Genomic DNA, 26,902 nt, shown 5'->3' with positions numbered 1-26,902 from the left:
CAGAATCTCGTCGACCTGCTGGTGGTTTTTAAAGAGTCCGTGCTTTTAAGCGCTGTTACCTACTGGGCCGGCGTCGGCGGTCAAAGAGGGGAAGGAAAATGCCATTTGTTCCCTGTTTAAGCTAACTGGTCCAGAGAGCTGTGAATGTGCTCCACCACCGCTGGGAGAACCGAAATCGCGGAGGCCTGAGGCGTTTCAAAATGGAACGGTTAGGGTTTTTAAGCTGCGCAGGAGAGGTGTTCGCGACGTGACAGCTGATGGTCTCCGGGCTCTGATGTTCCCCCTCCCGGTTGGCTCACCATCATTATTCGCCTCCTCGTCTCCAGGTTAGCGCCCCCGACGCCCACCCCCAGCCCTTCCCACTCCTCGCTTGCAGGACCCCGCGCTCCGCCCATCCTTCGCTAGTACCCCCCGCCCCCCCTTCTTCTTCTTTCCCTCCAGCCAGGCTCTCATTGCCCTTCCCTCCCCTTTCTCCTTTTCCTTTTCCTCGCGCCCTTCCCTCTCTCCCCTCACCCTCCAACCCAGCCCACTTCGGTTTCTCCCTTCTCGGCCCTCTCATTCGCGCTCCCCCAGCAAACGCCGCCTCCCTCTCTGCAGGCGGGAGGCAAGCAGAGAGGCTACACGCAGGCGCACTGCGCGGCGAGCCCGCGGGCTGGCCGGGCGTCCGCGCACGCGCGCGTGCTTGGACTTAGCTCCCAGGCTGGCAGCCGGGCGTTCTTCGGCTCCCTGAGTCAGGGCTAGGGATCCCGCGGCGGCGGCGGCACCATGTTCCTCCACTCCGTCAATCTCTGGAACCTGGCGTTTTATGCCCTCATGGTCTTCATGGCGACCCTGGGGCTGTGGGACGTCTTCTTCGGATTTGAGGAAAACAAGTGTAGTATGAGCTACATGTTTGAGTATCCGGAGTATCAGGTGAGCTTTCGCCCTCCCTTCGCTGGGCGCTCCGAGGCTCGGGCCCCTCCAGCCTGGCCCTTCTGTGTGTTTCCCCTGCGTCGGCTCCCCGCGCCTCTCCTGCCCCCCTTAGCCCAATCTTGTCCCCGCTTGCTTCGACCCGGAAGACTCCGCAGCCCCCCGCGGCCCCTTTCTCCTGCCCTGTCCTCTCTCACGGTGACCCCACCGGGCATGCTTCCCGCCCCCCTCGAGGTTGCTGCCCGGTTCCTTCGCGGTCCCAAATCCCAAGCACAGGCTCATCAGAAGGGCCGGGCCCAACGCCCCTCATCCCCAGAGATTCAGCTCCAGTCCCTCTCCCCAAACCCAGACCCCATCCTCCCCGCCTCCCTGCCTTAACAGGTGCCCCGGGCACTCCTTTGCTTCCCACGCGCCGAAATTCTTCCCCTCCCGCCCAGGTGTTTGCGCGTCAGCTCTCGCTTTTCTAGAAAGGAACCGAGCTTCTGCAGAGCGTGTACTGGCTACACAGTTCCCAGGTTTGCCTTAGAGACTTAAGGGGTTTACGTCTGAAAGGCTAACCTGATGAGTAAATAAATGGGGAACTAGCGCAGTTCTCTCCTGTGAAGGTTTTGCGGAGCCCTCTTGTTTTGTAGGTCGTGGGTCGGTGCGTGTGCATGCATCCTGGTTGATGCGTGTCGCCCCTTACCAGTTGCATACAAAATCTATTTCGTGGTGTTATTTTTGTTTTCTCAACTGTGTTTGCAATTGAAGAGAGACCCGGCCCTTCTTTCTCTTCCTGTCTCCGCCCCCACCTCTTTCGTTCCATTTTGGATATTTTCAGTCACAGTTGCTTTATCAGTTCAGCATAGTAGACGCTAGAATTTCATTCATGACCAGCTGTAAAAAGAGATGGTGACAAATTGCACAACCGTCCAAAGAAATTTCTTCCGAATCATTCTTTTCTTTATAAATGCATCTCCTAATTATGGAATATGTATTGTAATGATAACTCCCTACCTTAGAAGTTTGTGTACTATAATACATATTGATACAATGCATTTAAAACCATAGCAGATTTATTCTTTGAGGTGAAGGATGCATATCCTGATTGTTTCCGTGTACAGGTCATTATGAAGGAGCATATTATTTGATTATCCCGCTGTTATTTAGATCTTAAAACTACTTAAGGTAAATTGCTGAACAGCATCCTTTCCCATGGGCAAAATTCGAATTTAGATTTCATTTGTTTTGAGATCTTTACCTTGGTTTTGCATCAGTGCTTATGAGGAAGTGGAAGCATTTGATATCAGATGCTATTGAAGGAGCACATTTTAACATGTTACAGTTGTCTCTTAATTTCTAAATGAATATGCTGGTTTATGTTTATCAGAGGCCACATATAGTTAAATATATGGGCTTTTAGTTTAGATTTTTAAAAAGACTGAAAATAGAGCCCTTATAATCGCCTTTCATTTTTCTATGGTTTAATAATTAGGAAACTCCCAATAGATTGAAGTAGGTCATTTTAGTTTTGTACTGCATTGAAGAGTTTGGTTAAAATAAAATCATTTTGGAACAATACAGTACTAATTCCCGTTTATTTTTGGATTACCCACAATTATTGAAACTATTTTAATATTTGCAGTAGTAGAAATCACTTAGTGTTGGGAACAAAGCATATGGACCTCACAGATACATTTCGTGCCTCATAAAATTGACTGGAAAGACACAGAAAATTAGTGTAGCTAATGCAAAAGAGCTATTTGGGTTTTTTGGTGTTGTTAGGTAGTCTTATTTAGTTAATTTTGCTGTTTTGAGGTTTTACACTTCTGTGAATAATATGTTAGCACAGTAATATTACAGTGGCAGGAGTTTTTGATACACATTTTCAGTAAATTTTTATTTTTATGATGTAAAAAGTGTTTATTCACTACAGTATTTGTCTTTGACTCTTAGTCTTTTTATTGTACACACTAGGTTGAGTTATTTTACAAATACAGTTAAAAACTGCCTACAGAAATGATTCATTTTGAATATAATGTGAGCTTTCTGGATAATTGGGGTCAGCCAATTAAGAACCAATGGTTTGTTAAAAGTGTTCTAAACATGTTTTTTATATTGCTTTTAATTATATTTTATAGTAAGCTCTAATTGTTCACAGGTTGGTATTCAGCATATGGGATGTCCTGGTTGTTGGGTTTTCTTCTCTTTCTTGATGCTTTTCTTCTTTTTTACTGCTCGTTTGCATATTCTTTAGCAGAATTTTAGAGGCACTTGAAAGGTTAGTTGAAACATGCTCAATTTTATTCTCCATTTTAAAAATAAAATGTGGGACAGGAATTTGAAACTCTGAAAAAATTGTTTGAATTTTAAATTGTTTGAGTATCTTTATTAATCCTCTACCTTTAGTTTTCCTAGACTCACTTATTCAGAGTTAATTGAACATCTCACACACGTACCAGGCAAAATACACACTATCCTTTAAAGCTTCTTGCCTTATTATGACAGCAAGGCAGAGCTTGTATTTGGTAGCAAACAGTTTTAGGCAAATTGTAGAATTCGATAAGAAAACATCTGTGCTGTGTTTTTTCATGCAACAGTTTGTTTGGCTCTCTTTAGATATGTGACCTGACAATTGCCCTCTGAAAGGAAATGTTGATATTGGGAAATATGACGCATATATTTTGTTATTAAGTATGATGTTTATTTAGCATATAATTTATTTCATGACTTCTCTGTGTAGATATATTCTAGATCCTGGGTATGGGTGAGAGGGAATTAGAGATGAATCACACCTTGTGCCTTTAAATTTATGTTTTTAAAATATAATGGGGAGAGACAGGAGTGAAATGGATAAGTAAAATATAATGTGTTAAATGTTATAATTTCACTGTAAGAGAGTGTGTATGAGGCTCTTCACAGAAGAGAGCAGCCGTGTTCGTCTTGGGTAGTCAAAGGCTATCGAGAAGAGGTTGTGCACTGGGCAGTGGAGGGTATGTATACAGTTCACAAGGTGCAGAAACAAGAAAACTGCAGGAATAAAGAACAGCATTTGTGAAGGTGGGTATACCAGGATACATTCCATAAGTAGTATTTATAGTATGTTATCATTTATATAAAAAGGAGAAATAACCTAAAACAAATTTGCCTGTATTTGTATATATGTAAAATATTGGTATTTCTGGAAGCACAAACATTGCTAACATTGGTTACCTTCTGGGTAAGGAACCGGATAGCTAACGAACCAGGGGTAGGAGAGCCTTTTCAGTATATACTCTGTTGAATCTTGAATTTTGGAACATATTAAAAAATCTAAAATGTGGCATGTATAAATTATAAGGAAATAGGTAAGAATAATTAGAGTGAGGTTTTAAAGGACCTCTCTCTTAAGTGTTTATCATCTGTGTATGCAGTGAGGAAACACATAAGGTGTATGTCTTAACAAGGTTATTTCTTGACAGCAGTATGGACTATGGATTGTTTAATTTTTGGGAAGGCGGGTTCTCATTTAAAATAATATAAAATAATTTAAAATATATTGGAGTCCTGTTACTATAAATGTGTTTTTTTAAAACCCTTTGACCCTCTTCTGTATCTTTCATCATTATCCTTTTCGTATGCCTACATCTTTTCTGTCCTCAATCTAGTCAATAGCTTTACGGTGGTGTGTTAGTGTCTGCTTTATAACAAAGTGAATCAGTTATACATATACATATGTCCCCATATCTCTTCCCTCTTGCGTCTCCCTCCCTCCCACCCTCCCTATCCCAACCCTCTACGTGGTCACAAAGCACCGAGTTGATCTCCCTGTGCTATGCTGCTGATTCCCACTAGCTATCTATTTGACATTTGGTAGTGTATATATGTCCATGCCACTCTCTCACTTTGTCCCAGCTTACCATTCCCCCTCCGCATATCCTCAAGTTCATTCTCTAGTATGTCTGTGTCTTTATTCCTGTCTTACTGCTTCAGGTTCTTCATGACATTTTTTTTTCTCTTAGATTCCATATATATGTGTAAGCATATGGTATTTGTCTTTCTCTTTCTGACTTATTTCACTCTGCATGACAGACTCTAGGTCCATCCACCTCACTACAAATAACTCAATTTCATTTCTTTTTATGGCTGAGTAATATTCCATTGTATATATGTGCCACATCTTCTTTATCCATTCATCCGATGATGGACACTTAGGTTGTTTCCATCTTCTGGTTATTGTAAATAGAGCTGAAATGAACATTTTGGCACATGACTCTTTTTGAATTATGGTTTTCTCAGGGTATATGCCCAGTAGTGGGATTGCTGGGTCATATGGTAGTTCTATCTGCAGTTTTTTAAGGAACCTCCATACTGTTCTCTATAGTGGCTGTACCAATTCACATTCCCACCAACAGTGCAAGAGTGTTCCCTTTTCCCACACCCTCGCCAGCATTTACTGTTTCTAGATTTTTGATGATGGCCATTCTGACCGGTGTGAGATGATACCTCATTGTAGTTTTGATTTGCATTTCTCTAATGATTAGTGATGCTGAGATCCTTTCATGTGTTTGTTGGCAATCTGTATATCTTCTTTGGAGAAATGTCTATTTAGGTCTTCTGCCCATTTTTGGATTGGGTAGTTTGTTTTTTTGTTACTGAGCTACATGAGCTGCTTGTAAATTTTGGAGATTAATCCTGTCAGTTGCTTCATTTGCAAATATTCTCTCCCATTCTGAGTATTGTCTTTTGGTCTTGTTTATGGTTTTCTTTGCTGTGCAAAAGCTTTGAAGTTTCATTAGGTCCCATTTGTTTGTTTTTGTTTTTATTTCCATTTCTCTAGGAAGTGGGTCAAAAAGGATATTGCTGTGATTTATGTCATAGAGTGTTCTGCCTATGTTTTCCTCTAAGACTTTGATAGTTTCTGGCCTTACATTTAGGTCTTAAACCATTTTGAGCTTATTTTTGTGTATGTTGTTAGGGATTGTTCTAATCTCATACTTTTACATGTACCTGTCTAGTTTTCCCAGCACCACTTATTGAAGAGGCTGTCCTTTCTCCACTGTACATTTGTGCCTCATTTATCAAAGATAAGATGGCCATATGTGTGTGGGTTTATCTCTGGGCTTTCTATCCTGTTCCATTGATCTATATTTCTGTTTTTGTGCCAGTACCATACTGTCTTGATTACTGTAGCTTTGTAGTATAGTCTGAAGTCAGGGAGCCTGATTCCTCCATCTCCGTTTTTCGTTCTCAAGATTGCTTTGGTTATTCTGAGTCTTTTATGTTTCCATACAAATTGTGAAATTTTTTGCTCTAGTTCTGTGAAAAATGCCAGCGATAGTTTCATAGGGATTGCATTGAATCTGTAGATTGCTTTGGGTAGTAGAGTCATTTTCACAATGTTGATTCTTCCTATCCAAGAACATGGTATATCTCTCCATCTATTTGTATCATCTTTAATTTCTTTCATCAGTGTCTTATAAATTTCTGCATACAGGTCTTTTGTCTCCTTAGGTAGGTTTATTCCTAGATATTTTATTCTTTTTGTTGCAGTGGTAAATGGGAGTGTTTTCTTGATTTCACTTTCAGATTTTTCATCATTAATGTATAGGAATGCCAGAGATTTCTGTGCATTAATTTTGTATCCTGCTACTTTACCAAATTCATTGATTAGCTCTAGTAGTTTTGTGGTAGCATCTTTAGGATTCTCTATGTATAGTATCATGTCATCTGCAAACAGTGACAGCTTTACTTCTTCTTTTCCCATTTGCATTCCTTTTATTTCCTTTTCTTCTCTGAATGCTGTGGCTAAAATTTCAAAAACTATGTTAAATAAGAGTGGTGAGAGTGGGCAACCTTGTCTTGTTCCTGATCTTAGAGGAAATGCTTTCAGTTTTTCACCATTGAGGATGTTGTTGGCTGTGGGTTTGTCATATATGGCCTTTATTATGTTGAGGAAAGTTCCCTCTGTGCCTACTTTCTGCAGGGTTTTTATCATAAATGAGTGTTGAATTTTGTCGAAAGCTTTCTCTGCATCTATTGAGATGACCATATGGTTTTTCTCCTTCAGATTGTTAATATGTTGTATCACATTGATTGATTTGCATATATTGAAGAATCCTTGCATTCCTGGAAAACCCCACCTGATCATGGTGTATGATCCTCTTAATGTGCTGTTGGATTCTGTTTGCTAGTATTTCGTTGAGGATTTTTGCATCTATGTTCATCAGTAATATTGGCCTGTAGTTTTCTTTCTTTGTGACATCCTTGTCTGGTTCTGGTGTCAGGGTGATGGTGGCCTCGTAGAATGAGTTTGGGATTGTTCCTCCCTCTGCTATATTTTGGAAGAGTTTGAGAAGGATAGGTGTTAGCTCTTCTCTAAATGTTTGATAGAATTCATCTGTGAAGCCATCTGGTCCTGGGCTTTTCTTTGTTGGAAGATTTTTAATCACAGTTTCAATTTCAGTGCTTGTGATTGGTCTGTTCATATTTTCTATTTCTTCCTGATTCAGTCTTGGCAGGTTGTGCATTTCTAAGAATTTGTCCATTTCTTCCAGATTGTCCATTTTATTGGCATAGAGTTGCTTGTAGTAATCTCTCATGATCTCTTTTATCTCTGCAGTGTCAGTTGTTACCTCTCCTTTTTCACTTCTAATTTAATTGATTTGAGTCCTCTCCCTCTTTTTCTTGATGAGTCTGGCTAATGGTTTATCAGCTTTGTTTATCTTCTCAAAGAACCAGCTTTTAGTTTTATTGATCTTTGCTATTGTTTCCTTCATTTCTTTTTCATTTATTTCTGATCTGATTTTTATGATTTCTTTCCTTCTGCTAGCTTTGGGGTTTTTTTGTTCTTCTTTCTCTAATTGCTTGAGGTGCAAGGTTAGGTTGTTTATTTGAGATGTTTCCTGCTTCTTAAGGTGGGCTTGTATTGCTATAAACTTCCCCCTTAGAACTGCTTTTGCTGCATCCCACAGGTTTTGGGTCGTTGTGTCTCCATTGTCATTTGTTTCTAGGTATTTTTTGATTTCCTCTTTGATTTCTTCAGTGATCTCTTCATTATTAAGTAGTGTATTGTTTAGCCTCCATGTGTTTGTATTTTTTACAGATCTTTTCCTGTAATTGATATCTAGTCTCATGGCGTTGTGGTCAGAAAAGATACTTGATACAATTTCAATTTTCTTAAATTTACCAAGGCTTGATTTGTGACCTAAGATATGATCTATCCTGGAGAATGTTCCATGAGCACTCGAGAAAAATGTGTATTCTGTTGTTTTTGGATGGAATGTCCTATAAATATCAATTAAGACCATCTTGTGTAATGTATCATTAAAGCTTGTGTTTCTTTATTTCTTTTCATTTTGGATGATCTATCCATTGGTGAAAGTGGGGTGTTAAAGTCCCCTACTATGAATGTGTTACTGTCGATTTCCCCTTTTATGGCTGTTAGTATTTGCCTTATGTATTGAGGTGCTCCTATGTTGGGTGCATAAATATTTACAATTGTTATATCTTCTTCTTGGATCGATCCCTTGATCATTATGTGTGTCCTTCTTTGTCTCTTCTAATAGTCTTTATTTTAAAGTGTATTTTGTCTGATATGAGAATTGCTACTCCAGCTCTCTTTTGGTTTCCATTTGCATGGAGTATCTTTTTCCATTCCCTCACTTTCAGTCTGTATGTGTCTCTAGGTCTGAAGTGGGTGTCTTGTAGACAGCATATATATGGGTCTTGTTTTTGTATCCATTCAGCCAGTTTGTGTCTTTTGGTGGGAGCATTTAATCCATTTACATTTAAGGTAATTATCGATATATATGTTCCAATTCCCATTTTCTTAATTGTTTTGTTTGTTATTGTATGTCTTTTCCTTCTCTTGTGCTTCTTGCCTAGAGAAGGTCCTTTAGCATTTGTTGTAAAGCTAGTTTGGTGGTGTTGAACTCTCTCAGCTTTTGCTTGTCTGTAAAGGTTTTAATTTCTCCATCAAATCTGAATGAGAGCCTTGCTGGGTAGAGTAATCTTGGTTGTAGGTTTTTCTCCTTCATCACTTTAAATATGTCCTGCCAGTCCCTTCTGGCTTGCACAGTTTCTGCTGAAAGATCAGCTGTTAACCTTACGGGGATTCCCTTGTGTGTTATTTGTTGTTTTCCCCTTGCTGCTTTTAATATGTTTTCTTTGTATTTAATTTTTGACAGTTTGATTAATATGTGTCTTGGCGTGTTTCTTCTTGGATTTATGCTGTATGGGACTCTTTGTGCTTCCTGGACTTGATTAACTATTTCCTTTCCCATATTAGGGAAGTTTTCAACTATAATCTCTTAAAATATTTTCTCAGTCCCTTTCTTTTTCTCTTCCTGTTCTCAAACCCCTATGATTCAAATGTTGGTGCATTTAATGTTGTCCCAGAGGTCTCTGAGACTGTCCTCAGTTCTTTTCATTCTTTTTTCTTTATTCTGCTCTGCAGTAGTTATTTCCTCTCTTTTATCTTCCAGGTCACTTATCCATTCTTCTGCCTCAGTTATTCTGCTGTTGATCCCATCTAGAGTATTTTTCATTTCATTTATTGTGTTGTTCATTGCTGCTTGTTTCATCTTTAGTTCTTCTAGGTCCTTGTTAAATGTTTCTTGCATTTTCTCTATTCTACTTCCAAGATTTTGGATCATCTTTACTATCATTATTCTGATTTTTTTTTCAGGCAGACTGCCTATTTCCTCTTCATTTGTTAGGTCTGGTTGGTTTTTATCTTGCTCCTTCATCTGCTGTGTGTTTTCCTGTCTTCTCATTTTGCTTATCTTACTGTGTTTGGGGTCTCCTTTTTGCACGCTGCAGGTTCGTAGTTCCCGTTGTTTTTTGTGTCTGTCCCCAGTAGCTAAAGTTGGTTCAGTGGGTTGTGTAGGCTTCCTGGTGGAGGGGACTAGTGCCTGTGTTCTGCTGGATGAGGCTGGATCTTGTCTTTCAGGTGGGCAGGTCCACGTCTGGTGGTGTGTTTGGGGGTGTCTGTGGACTTATTATGATTTTAGGCAGCCTCTTTGCTAATGGGTGGGGTTGTGTTCCTGTCTTGCTAGTTTTTTGGCATAGGGTATCCAGCACTGTAGCTTGCTGGTCGTTGAGTGAAGCTGGGTGTTGGTGTTGAGATGGAGATCCTTGGGAGACTTTTGCCGTTTGATATTACGTGGAGCTGGGAGGTCTCTTGTGGACCAGTGTCGTGAAGTTGGCTCTCCCACCTCAGAGGCACAGCACTGACTCCTGGCTGCAGCACCAGTATCCTTTCATCCACAGGGCTCAGAATAAAAGGGAGAAGAAGTAGAAAGAGTGGAAGGGAGGAAGGGAGGAAGGAAGAAGATAAAATAAAGTAAGATAAAAGAAAATAAAGTGATTAAAATAAAAAATAATTATTTAGAAAAAAAATTTTTTAAGAAGTAAAAAAAAAAAAAACTGAAAAGAACGGACGGATAGAACCCTAGGACAAATGGTGAACGCAAAGCTATACAGGCAGAATCTCACCCAGAAGCATACACATACACACTCACAAAAAGAGGAAAAGGGGAAAAAATCATAAATCTTGCTCTCAAAGTCCACCTCCTCAATTTGGGATAATTCGTTGTCTATTCATGTATTCCACAGATGCAGGTACATGAAGTTGATTGTGGAGCTTTAATCCGCTGCTCCTGAGGCTGCTGGGAGAGATTTCCCTTTCTCTTTTTTGTTCGCACAGTTCCCGGGGCTCAGCTTTGGATTTGGCCCCGCCTCTGCGTGTAGGTCGCCAGAGAGCGTCTGTTCTTCACTCAGACAGGATGGGGTTAAAGGAGCCGCTGATTCGGGGGCTCTGGCTCACTCAGGCCGGGGGCAGGGAGGGGTACGGATGTGGGGCGAGCCTGCGGCGGCAGAGGCCGCCCTGACATTGCACCAGCCTGAGGCGCGCCGTGCGTTCTCCTGGGGAAGTTGTCCCTGGAGGGACCCTGGCAGTGGCGGGCTGCACAGGCTCCCGGAAGGGGGATGTGGAGAGTGACCTGTGCTCACACACAGGCTTCTTGGTGGCAGCAGCAGCCTTAGCGTCTCATGCCCGTCTCTGGGGTCCGCGCTGTTAGCCGCGGCTCGCGCCCGTCTCTGGAGCTCCTTTAAGCAGCACTCTTAATCCCCTCTCCTTGCGCACCAGGAAACAGAGGGAAGAAAAAGTCTCTTGCCTCTTCTGCAGGTACAGACTTTTTCCCGGACTCCCTCCCGGCTAGCCGTGGTGCACTAACCCCTTCAGGCTGTGTTCACGCTGCCAGTCCTCTCCCTGCGCTCAGACCAAAGCCCGAGCCTCAGCTCCCAGCCCTGCCCACCCTGGTGGGTGAGCAGACAAGCCTCTCAGGCTGGTGAGTGCTGGTTGGCACGGATCCTTTGTGTGGGAATCTCTCCGCTTTGCCCTCCGCACCCCTGTTGCTGTGCTCTCTTTCGCGGCACCAAAGCTTCTTCCCCCCTCTGCCACCCGCAGTCTCCGCCCTCGAAGGGCTTCCTAGTGTGTGGAAACCTTTCCTCCTTCACAACTCCCTCCCACTGGTGCAGGTCCCACCCCTCTTCTTTTGTCTCTGTTTATTCTTTTTTCTTTTGCCCTACCCAGGTACGTGGGGAGTTTCTTGCCTTTTGGGAGGTCTGAGGTCTTCTGCCAGCGTTCAGTAGGTGTTCTGTAGGAGTTGTTCCACGTGTAGATGTATTTCTGATGTATCTGTGGGGATGAAGGTGATCTCCGCGTCTTACTCTTCCGCCATCTTCCCCGCCGTCTGATGCCTTCATATTTTTAAATGTACAGTGTCTCACTATGAAATTGCCTTTATAATAGTAGGTTATGAAATATATCAAGTAATATTCTTTTGCTTTTCTGTTTCCAGAGAATTAAATATTTCTTTTTCTATATATTTGATAGTTCCTGTTCTTCTGAGTTAATTTTCAAGTAGTTCAAAACTTTTTTAGTTACTGTCCTAAAAAGAATAGTGATCTAATACGCATGTACTGCTATATCAAATGGTGTACTAAATTGAGAGGAGTTAAGATAACTGTTCCCTTTTTCTCTCATCTTTTCTTTTTGCTTAATTTGTACCTAAAGAAACAAAATATTACATCTATTTTTTGATTATTTACTATGCATAATTAATATTGGGACTAATTTGAATCTAAGTCCATGTACACATATAAAGCAAATAGTGGGGTTGGTATCTCTGTATTTTGAATATTTGAGGAGATAAAGTTGCTAGTATCTTAAACAATAAGGTCACAATCTCTAAAGATGTTTTCATGGTGTTAGTGGCACAGATTGTTTATGGTACTATCCTCAAAGGAATATTCAGGAATTTGCATGAATGATCAGAATTATGCTTTTTCTAGAACAGTGATTTTTTTCAGTAGTCATTATCCATTTACAATTTTCAAAATTCATTCAGTAGTTAAAATTTTTACCAAGCACGTGTACATTACTGCTAGATCATTAAATCTATTGATGTGTACTTAAATAAAATCTACTCTTCAGTGTAACTGGTTTCATTTTTAACAGTCTCCATCCCTTCGGGGGAAAAAAGGAGAAGAAGAACTTATACTTTACTCCCACTTTTATAGATGCCTACCTTTTGGGGATGACATTAAGACTTCATTTGTATTTTGCTGAAAGAAATGTTATGTGAATTACTGCCTCATTTGGTATACAGTAATATGAATTGCAGAGTAGTTTTAGGCTTGCTGATAAACCATGCACCAAGTCCATGAAAACTGAAACAGATGCTAATTCACTGGAATGTTCATGGTGAGAAGAGTGTACATGTCTCAACCAAGACATGGCTGTAAGGTTCAGATTAATTTGTTAAGTACATTGTAGGTCAAGCATATTAAGTTGAGAGGTCAGAAAGCTGCATTATAAAACAAACTTACTTTCCTTTGAATGATGTAACAGCTTGGAGTATATAGTTAGGCCTGAGTGAAAGGAGAGAGACATTACAAAACAGTTTAAAATAGCAAAAAAGAATTCATTTGATAATGGAAAGCTTTTATCATTTCTAAGTATAATTGATAACTGATACTAAATTAAATGCATTTTCAGTTATGTTAACATGGAACTTGCTGACATAAACCAGTGTTTTTCTCTTGCCAGTAGCTATTCTGAGTAATTTGTATTTATTAGAATTTCAAGTAGTCCCATTTTATGCTTTCTTGAAGACTACATGGTTTAAAGCTCACATAACTCAAGACTGAGTCTTCATATGTGTAAACTAAAAGTAGAACTTGTGCATTAAGTGTAGTTTTATCATCAGTAATATTTTTATATTGTACTATTTCAAATTCAGAATTGGGTACGGTGAGACTGAATTGTATTAGTAAAACTGATTAAAGTGAAGTTGCTTTTTTTTTTCTATAGAAAATAGAACTCCCAAAGAAACTGGCAAAACGCTATCCTGCATATGAATTATATCTTTATGGAGAAGGATCCTATGCTGAAGAACACAAAGTTCTCCCTTTAACGGGTATTCCTGTTCTCTTTCTTCCCGGTAATGCTGGAAGTTATAAGCAAGGTAAGTCTCAAAAGTAAATTTTGAAAGCTGTGAAATTCAATTGAAGAATTTATCAGACATGTACTCTGTGTTAGGTATTAACGCTAGGTATACTGGGAGACACAAATATATGACATTTTGTCTGAGAGAAGCACATGTGAGAAGTACACAAAAAAGAATAGCTGCAAGCCACTTTGCAAAGAGTAAGTAGGAGAAGATAAGATGGAGCGGAATGATAAATAGATGACATAGGGATTCAGGAATCAGCAGAAGAAAGAGGTTTATGTTAGAAGTGGAGGGTACAGAAAACAGAACCTAAAGCATTGATTAGAGAAGTAAGTCAGTGGTTTATGTTATTGCTGAACAAGAGAGGAGACTGGTTTCTTTGTTTTGGAGCTATTTAAATTAGGTCTAGAAATACTGAGGGAAACACAGAAAGGTGGGGGTAGGGAAGTTATATGTACAGATTCCAAATTGAAATATAGCAGTTATTTTTGGCCTAACAGTCAGGCAATCTAGAAGTAATTTCAGCTAAAACCTGCTCTTTTTTTTGTTGTTATTAAATGGTGTATTCTTTTGTATAATGAGAATAGAATTATTTCAACATTTAGTATAATTACTTACATGTTTATCTATTTAGCTAGCAAATATTTATGGGGTACCTACCATGAGCCAGGCAGTATTCTAGATATTCTAGATATTAGTATGCCAGTAATATTAAAAGTTAGAAAGAAAAATAAACCAGAGTAAGGGATAAAGGATAAACAGGGTCAGGAGGTGGCTAGTTTAGATGAAGTGGCCAGGGAAGGCCAGTATGAGGAGATGACATTTTGAGCGGAGGCTTGAATGTAGCAAGGGACTGAGGTATGTGACTATTTGGGGAAGATCCGGAGGCAGGAACGTGCTTGGTGCATTCAAGGCCACTGAGACTAGAGAAAATGAAAAGAGATGAGGATGGAAAAGTAGCCATAGGCTATGTCATAAAAGCTGTGGAAGAGACTTCGAATTTTGATCTAAGTGTGATGAGAAACTATTGGAGGGTTTGGGTAGGAAATGATATACTCTGATTTTTTAATTTAATCTTTGTGTTTGAAATATAACACATATACAGAGAAATGCATAAAATATGGCTATTAGGTTAAAAATGATTATAAAGTGAGTACCCATGGAACCAAAACCCAAGTCAAGAAGTAGAAGGTTGCCAGCACCCTGGAAGCCTCCTGTGTGCCCCTTCCTGATTAAAACTCCCTCCTTTCCTAACTTTAAGGTAGTCATTTTCTTGACTTTCTTTATAGTTTTAGCATCTAAGTATGCATCTCTAATATAGTCTACTTGTTTGTGGCTATTTTTAAACGTCGCACTATAAATATAATCACTCAGTACGCATTGTTCTGTGTCTGGCTTCTTCCACTTAACATTGGGTTTTTGTTTTTTTATCTAGTTTTTATTATCTTTTACTTTTTTTACTGTTTTTATTTCACTGTTTTTATTTTTTTACTTTTTTTATTATCTGTTTTTATTATCATCTTTTACTGTTTACTTTTACTGTTTTTATTATCATCTTAGATTTTTTTTAAATTGAAGTATATTTGATTTACAATGTTGTGTTAGTTTCAGTTGCACAGCAAAGTGATTCAGTTCTATATACATCTATCTATCTACCTATATATATATATGCATGCATATGTATATTAGTGCTTTCTAGGAATTAGAAGGAGAAGAGGAATGAGGAGTAACTGTTAATGAGTACAGGGTTTTCTTTCTGGGGTGATTAAAAAATGTCTAAAGTTAGATTGCAGAAATGGTTGACTATACAAAATATCATTGAATTGTACACTTTACACAATGAGTTGTATAGTACATGAGTTATATATGTTAAAAAAAAAGGAATGCCAAACAGCTATTTTGTTTGCTAAACCCAAAACCTAGAGAGTACAAATGCAGGAAATGGGAATTGCATTTGAAATTAAGAGACCAGCAACTTAAAAAAAAGTTTTATATATATGTAGACTACTTTATCAAAACCTAAAACAGTGGAAACAGAGAGACCATTTAGGAAACTGTTAGAGTAGTTCAGGCAGGAGATGATGGTGCTTGGATTAGGAAGGTGGTGGTGGAAATGGTGAGAAGCCTTGATTGGGGATATATTTAGAAGGTAGAGCATGACAAGATTTACTAATGATTGGATGTCATGTGTAAGAAAAAGAGACAAATTATGCATGAGTATTTACACCACTGTGATGAGCTGTAATGAGCAGACGTTTCTTGTAGGAATTTTCTCGTTCTTAAAATCCTGAAGTGTGACAAAATTCCTATTTCTTATTCTTCAAGGAATCCTTCCTTCCCTTTTAGCTATTGTTGCCCCTACTGAAGGGGAAGCAGGTAGAGAATGAATGAACCATTCACGTTATACTTAACTTAAAAAAATTTACAGGACAAGACACACAATTGTTAAGTTGGTTTGTTTTTCTAAATTGCTATTGTTAAGGATGTCACCCTGAAATAGGTTGTATTCAGAATCTGGGATAAAGTTATTTGTTAAGAGACTTTGAAGCAAGAATAGATGAAACTTTAAAAATTTTTGTTTAATGTGCACTTCACCTTTTTCCTCTGCAGTTCGTTCTATTGGCTCTATTGCACTTAGAAAAGCTGAAGACATTGACTTCAAGTACCACTTTGACTTCTTTAGTGTGAATTTCAATGAAGAACTGGTGGCACTATATGGTGGAAGTCTTCAGAAGCAGACCAAGTTTGTGCATGAATGCATTAAAACAATTCTCAAGCTCTATAAAGTACGAGATAATCATACAAATAAATAGTGATCAACCTATTGGGTTTTTTTTTTTTTTTTTTTGGTTAAAGGGACTCAGCATATTTTAAATTATTTATTTGTTTGTATGGAAGTTGAAGCAAAGGTGGCACAAAGGTATTTGTGTGTGGGACTCTGTCGTTTTGAACTCAGTGGTGGGTTTTGAAGTTCAAATTCAATTTACAAGAAATCTTTCTTGTGAAGTTTGGAAAAAATTTTTTTTTTACTTTATGTATGAATTAGGAGTGCAGTGCATTTCCTAAAGCCATTAGTATGGATTTCTGCTTCTAGTTTTGGCTAAATAACTGGTACTAGAGTAGACTACTTCCATATGTAAACAACTATAAAACTAGCCAAGGTATCTGAAGCACATGTTTTCAGGTGTTGGACAACCAAGTGGTAAAGGACTGTGACCACTGAAAGAGGGGAAACATGTGAGGTGAGCTCCGTGAGTGCCCGGCTTTCTGCCTGGAAGCATTTTCCAGACCATGGGGTAAATTTTTAGAGGTCAAGAACAGCAAATTGATATCACTAAGCTGAAGAAGGCAGAGATTGGAATTTGGGACTACTGAAATGGCTAGATTTGTGGTCAGGTAGGAGAAAGAAGAGAACTAGGCAGAGACGGGAGCTCTAGAAATTTGAATCCTTCAGTCTTTGAGTGCTGTGCTACGTATGCACAGGGCAAGAGGCTGCAAGGCAGTAGCATACCAAGGAGGAAGTGGTGGGGTATGTCTGCTTCAGGTGCAAGGAATAAGGGGGAATATGTGTCCCTAGAGAAATTTAAAAGAGCAGTACAACAGACTCAAATTCATCTGTGCCAGCAATTCTAAACAGCGTCAGGGATAATTCTACTACCTACTAGGATAAGTCATTTCCTCCCTTGGTATACCATTGTGCAAGTCCTGGCAAAAACAGCTTGTGGGGAATTGTGGGTTGAATTGAGATTTGAGAGGCCACTTGGTGCCCAGGAGTTCTGACCAGCTAGTTAGAAAGACTTATCTGAACATTGGGCATTCATTTGAGACCCAAGAAAGGACACGATTTAGGAATAGAGCTACTCTAGCCCTAAAGTAAGAGCTACTGTAGGATCCACCTTAACAATGCTTCCATATAAGCCTCAAAAACATTAGAGTTAAGGATTTAGAATAAAAGATGCAAACAACAAGGGAACAGATGAGGGAGCTCAGTAGAGACATGGAAACTATTAAAAAAGAAAAAGGACAGAGACTTCCGTGGTGGCGCAGTCGTTTGGAGTCTGCCTGCCAATGCAGGGGACATGGGTTCAAGCCCTGGTCAGGGAAGATCCCACATGTCACGGAGCAACTAAGCCTGTGTGCCACTACCGCTGAAGCCCGTGCCCCTAGAGCCCATGCTCCGCAATGAGAAGCCCACACGCCGCAACGAAGAGTAGCCCTGCTTGCCACAACTAGAAAAGGCCTGCGTGCAGCAACGAAGACCCAACGCAGCCATAAATAAATAAATAACGAATAAAAAAGAAAAATTGAGAACTGAAACAATAAAACAGAAATGAAAAATTCAGTACATAGGCTTTAAGCAGGTTGAACACCACAGAACAAGAGATCATTGAATTTGAAGACAGGACAGTTAAAAACTATCCAAAATATGAAGCACAGAGGATAAAAGGATGGAAAGGACAGAGCCTCAGGAATCTGTGGGACAATACTAATTAGGCTAACACATACATAACTGGAACCCCAGAAGAAGAAGAGAGAGAAATATAAGAGGAAAAAATATTCAAAGAACTTGGGCGTCCCTGGTGGCGCAGTGGTTGAGAGTCTGCCTGCCAATGCAGGGGACACGGGTTCGAGCCCTGGTCTAGGAAGATCCCACGTGCCGGGGAGCAACTGGGCCCGTGAGCCACAACCACTGAGCCTGCGCGTCTGGAGCCTGTGCTCCGCAGCAGGAGAGGCCGCGACAGTGAGAGGCCCGCGCACCGCGATGAAGAGTGGCCCCCGCTTGCCGCAACTAGAGAAAGCCCTCCCACAGAAACGAAGACCCAACACAGCCAAAAATAAATAAATAAATTTATTAAAAAAGATAATATTCAAAGAACTAAAGGCCCCAAATTTACAATTCTGATTAAAATTTTCAACCGACAGATCAAGAAGGTCAATGAATGTCAAGCAGGATAAACACAGACTCACACCCAAGTTTATCCTAGTCAAATTGTTCAAAACCAAAGTAAAGAGAAAATCTTAAAAGCAGCCAGAGAAAAAAAGGCTCTTTACCTACAGGTAAAACAATAAAAATTATTGCTGGTCTCCATCGGAAATAATGAAAGCCCAAAACAATAGAAGAGCATCTTAAAGGTTTTTGGAGGATGATGGGGTGGGAGGGGACTCTCAACTTAAAACTGTATATCTAGCAAAAATGAGGACAAAATAAAGACATTGTCAGAGTAACAAAAACTGGCAGTTTTGTGATTAGTAGAAGGAAAGAGGGAAATAAAAAATTCCCGTTAGGTGAACGGCACAGTAATAATTGCTACAGACAAGATTCATCATGGGTGCTAAAATCAGTAGGTGAAGGTTTGAGGAGGAAAAGGATATTCACATGGTTTCAGAGTATCTTTTCTAAAATATTTATTACCTACGAAGGGAAAGAACTTCACAATAAGAAACCTGGTAGACATCATCTTAACCAAGATTAACATTACCAGTAATAAGACATATTGATATCATGAATCTCCTGACACGCTGCATCATAGTTTCTGTGGCATTATTGTCAAAAATGCATAACCTCATTCTAATCATGTGAGAACTTCAGACAAACCGAAATCGAGAGACATGCTATAAAATAACTAACCAGTACTCTTCAGAAGCATCAAGGTCATAAAAAATGAGGAAAGACTGAAGAACTGTCACAGATTAGAGGAGACTAAGGAGAAATAACAATAAATTCAAGGTGGGATGCTGGATGGAACCCTGAAATAGAAAAAGTACATTAGTGAGAAAACTGGTAAAACTTAGATTAGGTCTGCAGTCAATTCTGTTGCTGCACCAATGTTCATTTCTTGTTTTGGATCATTGTAGTATGGTTATATTAACTGTTAACCTTGCGGAAAACTGGGTGAGAGGTATATGGGAACTCTCTGTGCTATTTTTCCAACTTTTCTCTAATTGGTTCATAATTAAAAGGTTAAAAAGTTTATTTTCAGTAATGAATTCCTTATGAGGTTTATAATTTATTTAGAAGGAAAATATATACTAATGGTGAAAAGGATGGGAAGAGGAGTAAATAGAACTATTCCACTGCCGTAAGAAATATAATATTAATTCTGGTAGATAAGTTAAGGCTGTATATTGTAATTTCTAGAGTAACAACAACAAAAAAGCAAATACAGCTAAAGAGCAAATGGAGGAGAAATACAGGTATACCACAGAGATATTGCGGGTTCGGTTCCAGACTGCTGCAATAAAGCAGATAAGACCTAAATATGAGGCCAGACACTATAAAACTCTTAGAGGAAAACATAGGAAGAACACTCTTTGACATAAATCACAGCAAGATCCTTTTTGACCCACCTTCTAGAGAAATGGAAATTTAAAAAATGAACAAGTGGGACTTAATGAAACTTAAAAGCTTTTGCACAGCAAAAGAAACCATAAACAAGACAAAAAGACAACCCTCAGAATGGGAGAAGATATTTGTAAACGAAGCAACTGACAAAGGATTAATCTCCAAAATATACAAGCAGCTCATGCAGCTCAATATCAAAAAAACAAACAACCCAATCCAAAAATGGGCAGAATATCTAAATAGACATTTCTCCAAAGAAGACATACAGATGGACAACAAACACATGAAATGATCTCAGCATCACTAATCATTAGAGAAATGCAAATCAAAACTACAATGAGGTATCATCTCACACCAGTCAGAATGGCCATCATCAAAAAATCTAGAAACAGTAAATGCTGGAGAGGGTGTGGAGAAAAGGGAACACTCCTGCACTGCTGGTGGGAATGTAAATTGATACAGCCACTATGGAGAACAGTATGGATGTTCCTTAAAAAACTACAAATAGAACTACCATATGACCCAGCAATCCCACTACTGGGCATATACCCTGAGAAAACCATAATTCAAAAAGAGTCATGTACCAAAATGTTCATTGCAGCTCTATTTACAATAGCCCAGAGATGGAAACAAGCTAAGTGCCCATCATCGGATGAATGGATAAAGAAGATGTGACACATATATACAATGGACTATTACTCAGCCATAAAAAGAAACAAAATTGAGCTATTTGTAATGAGGTGGATAGACCTAGAGTCTGTCATACAGAGTGAAGTAAGTCAGAAAGAGAAAGACAAATACCATATGCTAACACATATATATGGAATTTAAGAAAAAAAAATGTCATGAAGAACCTAGGGGTAAGACAGGAATAAAGACACAGACCTACTGGAGAACGGACTTGAGGATATGGAGAGGGGGAAGGGTGAGCTGTGACAAAGCGAGAGAGAGGCATGGATATATATACACTACCAAACGTAAGGTAGATAGCTAGTGGGAAGCAGCCTCATAGCACAGGAATATCAGCTCAGTGCTTTGTGACCGCCTAGAGGGGTGGGATAGGGAGGGTGGGAGGGAGGGAGACGCAAGAGGGGAGAGATATGGGAACATATGTATATGTATAACTGATTCACTTTGTTATAAAGCAGAAACTAACACACCATTGTAAAGCAATTATACCCCAATAAAGATGTTAAAAAAAAACCCAAACTTATTTAAAAAATAAAATATGTAATTGTCAGTGAATAGATGTTGTGGAATGCTGGCTTCCTTTTAAACCCAGGCACACAATAGAGAAATAATTTGATGAGATAGGATATATCAATATGATGAGGTAGTATATTGCTGTGGCAGTTGTAACTGTTCTGGCTTTTTTGTGCTATTTCAAGTTTCAAATAAATGATTTGACTTTATGTATCCTATGAAATCTAATATTCTGGTATACACCAAATATAATTACACCTCTTACATACAATATAACAAATGGTAAAAACATGATTTGCTAGACCAAGTGTTCTGATTTTGGTTCAGAAAACCAAAGCCTAGCTGTTAAAAATGTTTGCAGAACACAAAATATGTATACACTAATTACAAATATATGAAAATGTATTTCTGTATCTTATTATGGGAGGTTATATAAATAGTTTAATTTTCTTTTTTCTATGAAATTGCTCATATGTAGAGAGAAGTATTTAGTATATTTATTATAATATTAATCCTTAATCATGCCTTGGTGATTTTTTAAATAGGGTCAAGAATTTGCTCCAAAAAGTGTGGCGATAATTGGTCATTCTATGGGTGGCCTTGTTGCAAGAGCATTGCTTACGTTGAAAAATTTTAAGCAGGATCTGATCAATCTTCTTATTACACAAGCAACACCTCATGTTGCTCCTGTGATGCCATTAGATCGTTTCATTACAGGTGAGTCCTGTTACATAAACACTAACTGACCTCTCCATTGTTGTTTAGGATTAAACAGATCCTTGCAGCTACTACTCCCTTTAGAGTATACTACAGGTTTATCCATGTGTGAAGCAGCTTAGGTTTAAATCAGCACCTCCAATTCTGAGCATCTCTTTTTGTGACTTTCAACTTAGGCTCATAACTGAAACTGCTGTTAATTTTCTCTGTCTTTTGCATCTTAACATGGAAAACATGTGTCTTATAACCCCTAGGCACTTGAGCTTCATTTTAGTTATTCTTGAGGATGACTCTTGGTCTCTTAAAGTGTGTTTATACTTCCTTTTTTTGTTAACTCCTCTGGGTACTTCATTCAAAATAACCTTATATTTAAGTAAAATAGTAGAAATGCCTTGTTTTTTTTTTAATAAATAGGTCTGCTAACACTTTATATGATGAGGTAAGGTAGGATTGCTAATCTTTATAGAGCTCTTATTATATTTTGGATATTGTGGTAAGAACTTTACATGCTTATTGTATCATTTCATCCTTATGGCAGTTCTTTGAGGTAGGTACCATTGTTATTGCCATGTCCATGGACAGGAAAAAGAGGCCAAGATAAAATTCTTGCCCAAAGTCACATGGCAAGAAAATAGTGGAGCTGGTATTTGACTCCAGCAAGCTTGTTTCTGGGCCTGTGCTTTTAACATTTACGTATGCTGCCTCTGAATTGAGTTACATTACGATAACAGAGGAAATAAAATTATGGATAATACTGTAATGTTGCAGGGAATTTTGAGTGAACAGTAGGTGTTTATGATTGTTGTCATCTAATTAAATAGTGATAATGTCACAGAATAAGAATTAAATGCCTACTATCTCAACTTTTTATTAAAGAAAGTCAAGTATTCACTGCTTTTTGGAATGCTGTATGTGTAGAAGAAAATCTTTAGAAAGATATCATTATTTTTCCTAATCAGTAAATTTACACAACTTCTTACCCTATAAAAATTTGCATTATCTTAATTGTGGTGAAAATTTTGTTTACAGATAAGTGAGACATATACCCTAGTGACTCCAAACCAAAGTAGTTTTCCAAAGCACCCATCTTAACATAACATTGCCAAGGAGTAACTTACTTGCTGGAATATCTGGTGCAGTAGCACTTAAAGAGAAGTTTGATTTTTTTCCTTAGTACATTTAAAACTTTGCCTGTAGAACTCTTCTGATAAAAATCTTTAGTTTTATTATTGAAGTTGGTTAAATATGCTTTACTGATTCTAATAATTATAAATTATTATTTATAATAGGTTTAGGAAAAAATTAAAGGTATAGACAAGCCATAATACTTGTCACCACAATTGAGGATTCTTTCCCTTACTGCATTTTATGTGGTATATGTAGATGAGCCATGCAGGCTAAATTATAATTACTCAAAATGCATTTTAAAAATCTCTTTGAGGAAAGAACTGTCAAGAGAGTCAGGTTTACTGTTTTTGAAGGATACTGATGGTCTGTCTCTAAATGGCTTAGGTTGAAAGTGCTTCTTAGGGTCAGGGGGCCTCTCCAGTAATTAGCAAGCTTCTATGCCTTTTAGTCTGTATTTATTTTTTATTGCATTAAGCCATAATTAGAATGAAAAAACAAAAGTTCAAGGGTGGATTTTAAGTTTTTAGGAGACCCATATGACCTCCAGAAGTAGATTCCCTATTTATACTTAGTGGAAATAGTGTCCTTAAATAGGGGAAAGGAAGCCTTGCACTGAGCTCTGTACTTCAGAGGGCCCTGCTCTCGTGTTGCCATTCCCCACAGGGTGTGGAGTGTACAGGCCAAGCAGCCTCCCCACTTACAGGCTGTACCTTTACTTCTGGACTATGATCCAGGTAGCCAGTCCTTCAGACTTTTCTTGCCCATATGCCTGAAGCCCACTCCCTTACTCTTACTTGGATCTATCCTGAGGACAGGTATGTAGAATCCTGAGCTTGAGTTATGGCCAAGGGGTGGCTCTGCATGAGGTACAGACAGAATTTTGATGTGCACAGGAGGTCTTTCTGATGCAGGATGGAATGTGGATGGGAAGAAGAAGAGAGCACAGTGATCTGTTCCCCCTTTGCTGCAGATCTCCACAGCAATCTGTGGCCAGAGATATGCTCTCTCCCTATGCTGCCATAATCTGGTGTCCAACTCTGAGGTGTCCTAGAATTCTTAATTTGAACCTGGCCTTCCAGGTTATTTCAATGATATATTTGTCAAGGTAGGCAGAGAAAATACATTTGATTTAAGTTTGTTAGCTGGAAGTTTGACTTTTAAGTATTTAGACATATGGCATGTATACCTCATTGGAACTCTTATCCCAAGCCCTGGAGTTATTAGGAATGGGTCTGCTTTGTCTCAGTAAGTGAATACTACTGAAATCTTTAATGAGAAGTTTGCTGTTCCAAAATGTTAAAAGCCATCAATGGGATCAAATGCCAGGATAAAAAATGCAATAAGTTTTGATAATCAGAATAGGAAATGAGAATTCTCCTGCCCTGGCCTCAGATCTTCAACACTAAATTTTTCTCATCTTCCATAGATAAAGTGGAAAAATTGTCTGCACCACTTGTTACACTAAATGGATAGAATCTTCTTAAGCATCAGATTTTCTGCAGCGGAGAGTCCCAAGACTAATGTGACTGTCATTGTCCTGATAGATTGTATTTTAAGAACTTAAATAGTACTTTGTTTGGTCACCAGTACTACAGTGACTGCAGTAGAGAGTTGCTAAGCCCTATAAGCAGGGACACAACCATGATTAGGAAGATCTATTGATATAACTCCTTAGCATAGTAAACTTATATCTTTGGAAGAATTTCGGGGGTTTCTTTCTATACTATGTGGCTCATAAACAAGCAGCATCCTTGTGGAATGTAGAGACCTGTTTGCTATGGACTTGTCAAAGCTGATAAAATTGGGTTATCTTTTTTCTTTATTGATACCTTTACTAACTCTTAGTATTTGTACTCTGATGGGGAAAGTAGAGTATGTGTAAAGATACTGACTTTACCCAAAATAGAGAAATGTGGATGGCATTGGTTATAGACAATTCAGATGGCTTAAACAGAAATTCAGTTTAATATTAGTATTATAGATGGGTTATTGTTACAGAGCATGGTTACTGATTTTTAATGTATGTCTTTTTTATTTCCCACCAGATTTTTATATGACTGTAAACAACTATTGGATTCTGAATGCTAGACACATAAATTTAACCACACTGTCTGTAGCTGGAGGATTCCGGGATTACCAAGTTCGTTCAGGACTGACTTTTCTACCAAAATTAAGCCATCATACCAGTGCCTTATCTGTTGTGGTAATCTTTTTAAAGATTCTACTAAAGTAGTAACATGATGGACACAGTGGAGCATGAAAGGAGAAGTGATATGTAATCGGTTAGAAATGATTCCTGAGTTGGTCTGGTATACTGTGTGTGTGCAAGTGTGCATGTGTATGTGAGAGAGACAGAACATGAAACAATGAATATGAATATTTGGGGAAGACAGAGGCCTGGATGCTTACATCCATGGAAGGTGAAAAGGATCTTAGAAACTTTGTGCAAATGACTCTTATTTATGAAGATGATTGTTTCTTGTTCAAAATAAGTGCCTATCCATTGATTAGAGTTTTAAGTATAAAAAAGTATGGACTGAAGGCCAGGGGCCCCGGGTGTATCTCAGTGGTATGCTGTATACAGTGGTAATGGAAGATCAAACATTTCACATACTCTTGAATTTTAAACTTGAATGAAGGTTTACTGATTTTAAAATTTAAAAATTAGCTTTGATAGTATAGATAGAGCTCTGATTAATTAATCTGCTAATTATTCTTCCCTGCTAGGACATCAAGTATTTGGTCTTTAACTGGGATACACAGCTTCTGTAAAATAAGTTCAGGTTTCCTTTTAGGACTTATTTTTGTATGTTTAACCTTTAAGTCTTTAGTTAAGAGCTTAACTTTTAAACTCAGTATACACGTCATCTCCAAATATAACTTAATTTCTAAAAAGAAAATTTATAGCATTCCTTTTGCTTTTTAGATGATAGTTCTTTGTTTCATAGTTGTTCTCTTAATAGATACTCCTTTGCTCAGTTCACCTACTGCTGTTCATTCAGTAAATAGGTATTACTGAATGCTTGCCATACATAGAACAAAAATTATTAAGCTATTCTGCTCTTATCCACCATTTTCTTATAACTGAAGGAGTTGTGATATAGCCGTATTAGCTTTGGAAGTAATTAGTACTAATTTACTAAATCTCTCAAACCTCATAATCGGTAGGAATCTTGTTTTTTGATGCTGAATATTTTGGGTAGGTATGTGCTAGAAGTTCTCAAAACTCTAAATATGAACTCCTTAGTATAAAAATAGATGTTTTAGTCGTATAAAATTGGATATAACTTATTTCCTAGACTTGGTCTGGTGCTTGATGCTGTATTGATACCCTTTCCTCCAGCTTTTAAAGAATTTGGTCTTTTTAATGGTGTGTGGCGGGGGGGCGGACGTGTCCTTCCCTCTCTTCTAATCCATTTGATAATGTATTGTGTTCAAGGCAGCTTATATATCTTTATCTCTGATGAAAATATTATTTTACTTATTATGGAACTTTCTCAAAGCTGGTTATTGTATAATCTGAGTTTTATTTAGTTTTTAAATATTTAATTACTTAGCTTTTAGCTCTCAAATAATCTACAGTCTTTTATATATGTATGTTCTCTTTAAAAAACAATTATTAAGAAGTAATTTTTTTAATGATTATTCAAGAACAGTTAGATGACATTAAATCCATTGGGACTAGAAAAATTGTTTAAGTTAGAGACTTCAGTTATATTCATAGGGTAGGCTGAACTACTGTAATATTCACTCATGCAGGCAATGGCACTTAAACACAATAGAATTTTATGTTTCACTCATTTGACTGCCCTAGGTGTGCGTTTACGTGGCGGGTGGTTTTTGAAGAGTCTCACTAAGGGACCCAGGCTGATAATAGGCTCCCCCTTCTTGAATGCTTTACTTCTGAGGTTGCTCTAATCATCACTGTTTCAATCCACAGGAAGGGGGAAAGAGCATGAAGGAGAGCATTTAGGCCTGGAAATGGCACACATCACTCTTTTTCACATCCCATTAGAGAAAACTTAGTCACACCATAGATTAAGAGAGGCTGAGACATGCATTCTAGTTAACTATGAAAAAGGAAGAAGATTTTGGTGGACATTTAACAGTTTTTATCACAAAGGTC

General features: G+C 38.5%; 1 protein-coding gene across 2 annotated transcripts in view; it reads left to right on the top strand.

Moving 5' to 3' along the window:
- Positions 1–591: 591 nt before the first annotated feature.
- The window catches only part of PGAP1 (post-GPI attachment to proteins inositol deacylase 1), an 85,678-nt gene continuing 59,367 nt past the window's right edge, over positions 592–26,902 (top strand). For both annotated transcript variants that reach the window (XM_079924636.1, XM_079924635.1), the window contains exons 1-5: positions 592–912; positions 13,247–13,400; positions 15,996–16,171; positions 21,477–21,648; positions 24,822–24,979. In XM_079924636.1, the coding sequence (XP_079780762.1) occupies positions 766–912; positions 13,247–13,400; positions 15,996–16,171; positions 21,477–21,648; positions 24,822–24,979 (807 nt within the window). In that variant the 5' untranslated portion in view covers positions 592–765. The remainder of the gene's footprint in view (positions 913–13,246; positions 13,401–15,995; positions 16,172–21,476; positions 21,649–24,821; positions 24,980–26,902) is intronic.

Source organism: Stenella coeruleoalba, assembly GCF_951394435.1.
Source record: "Stenella coeruleoalba genome assembly, chromosome: 6".
Taxonomy (NCBI): Eukaryota; Metazoa; Chordata; class Mammalia; order Artiodactyla; family Delphinidae; genus Stenella; species Stenella coeruleoalba.
This window is presented reverse-complemented; position numbering and strand designations above follow the sequence as displayed.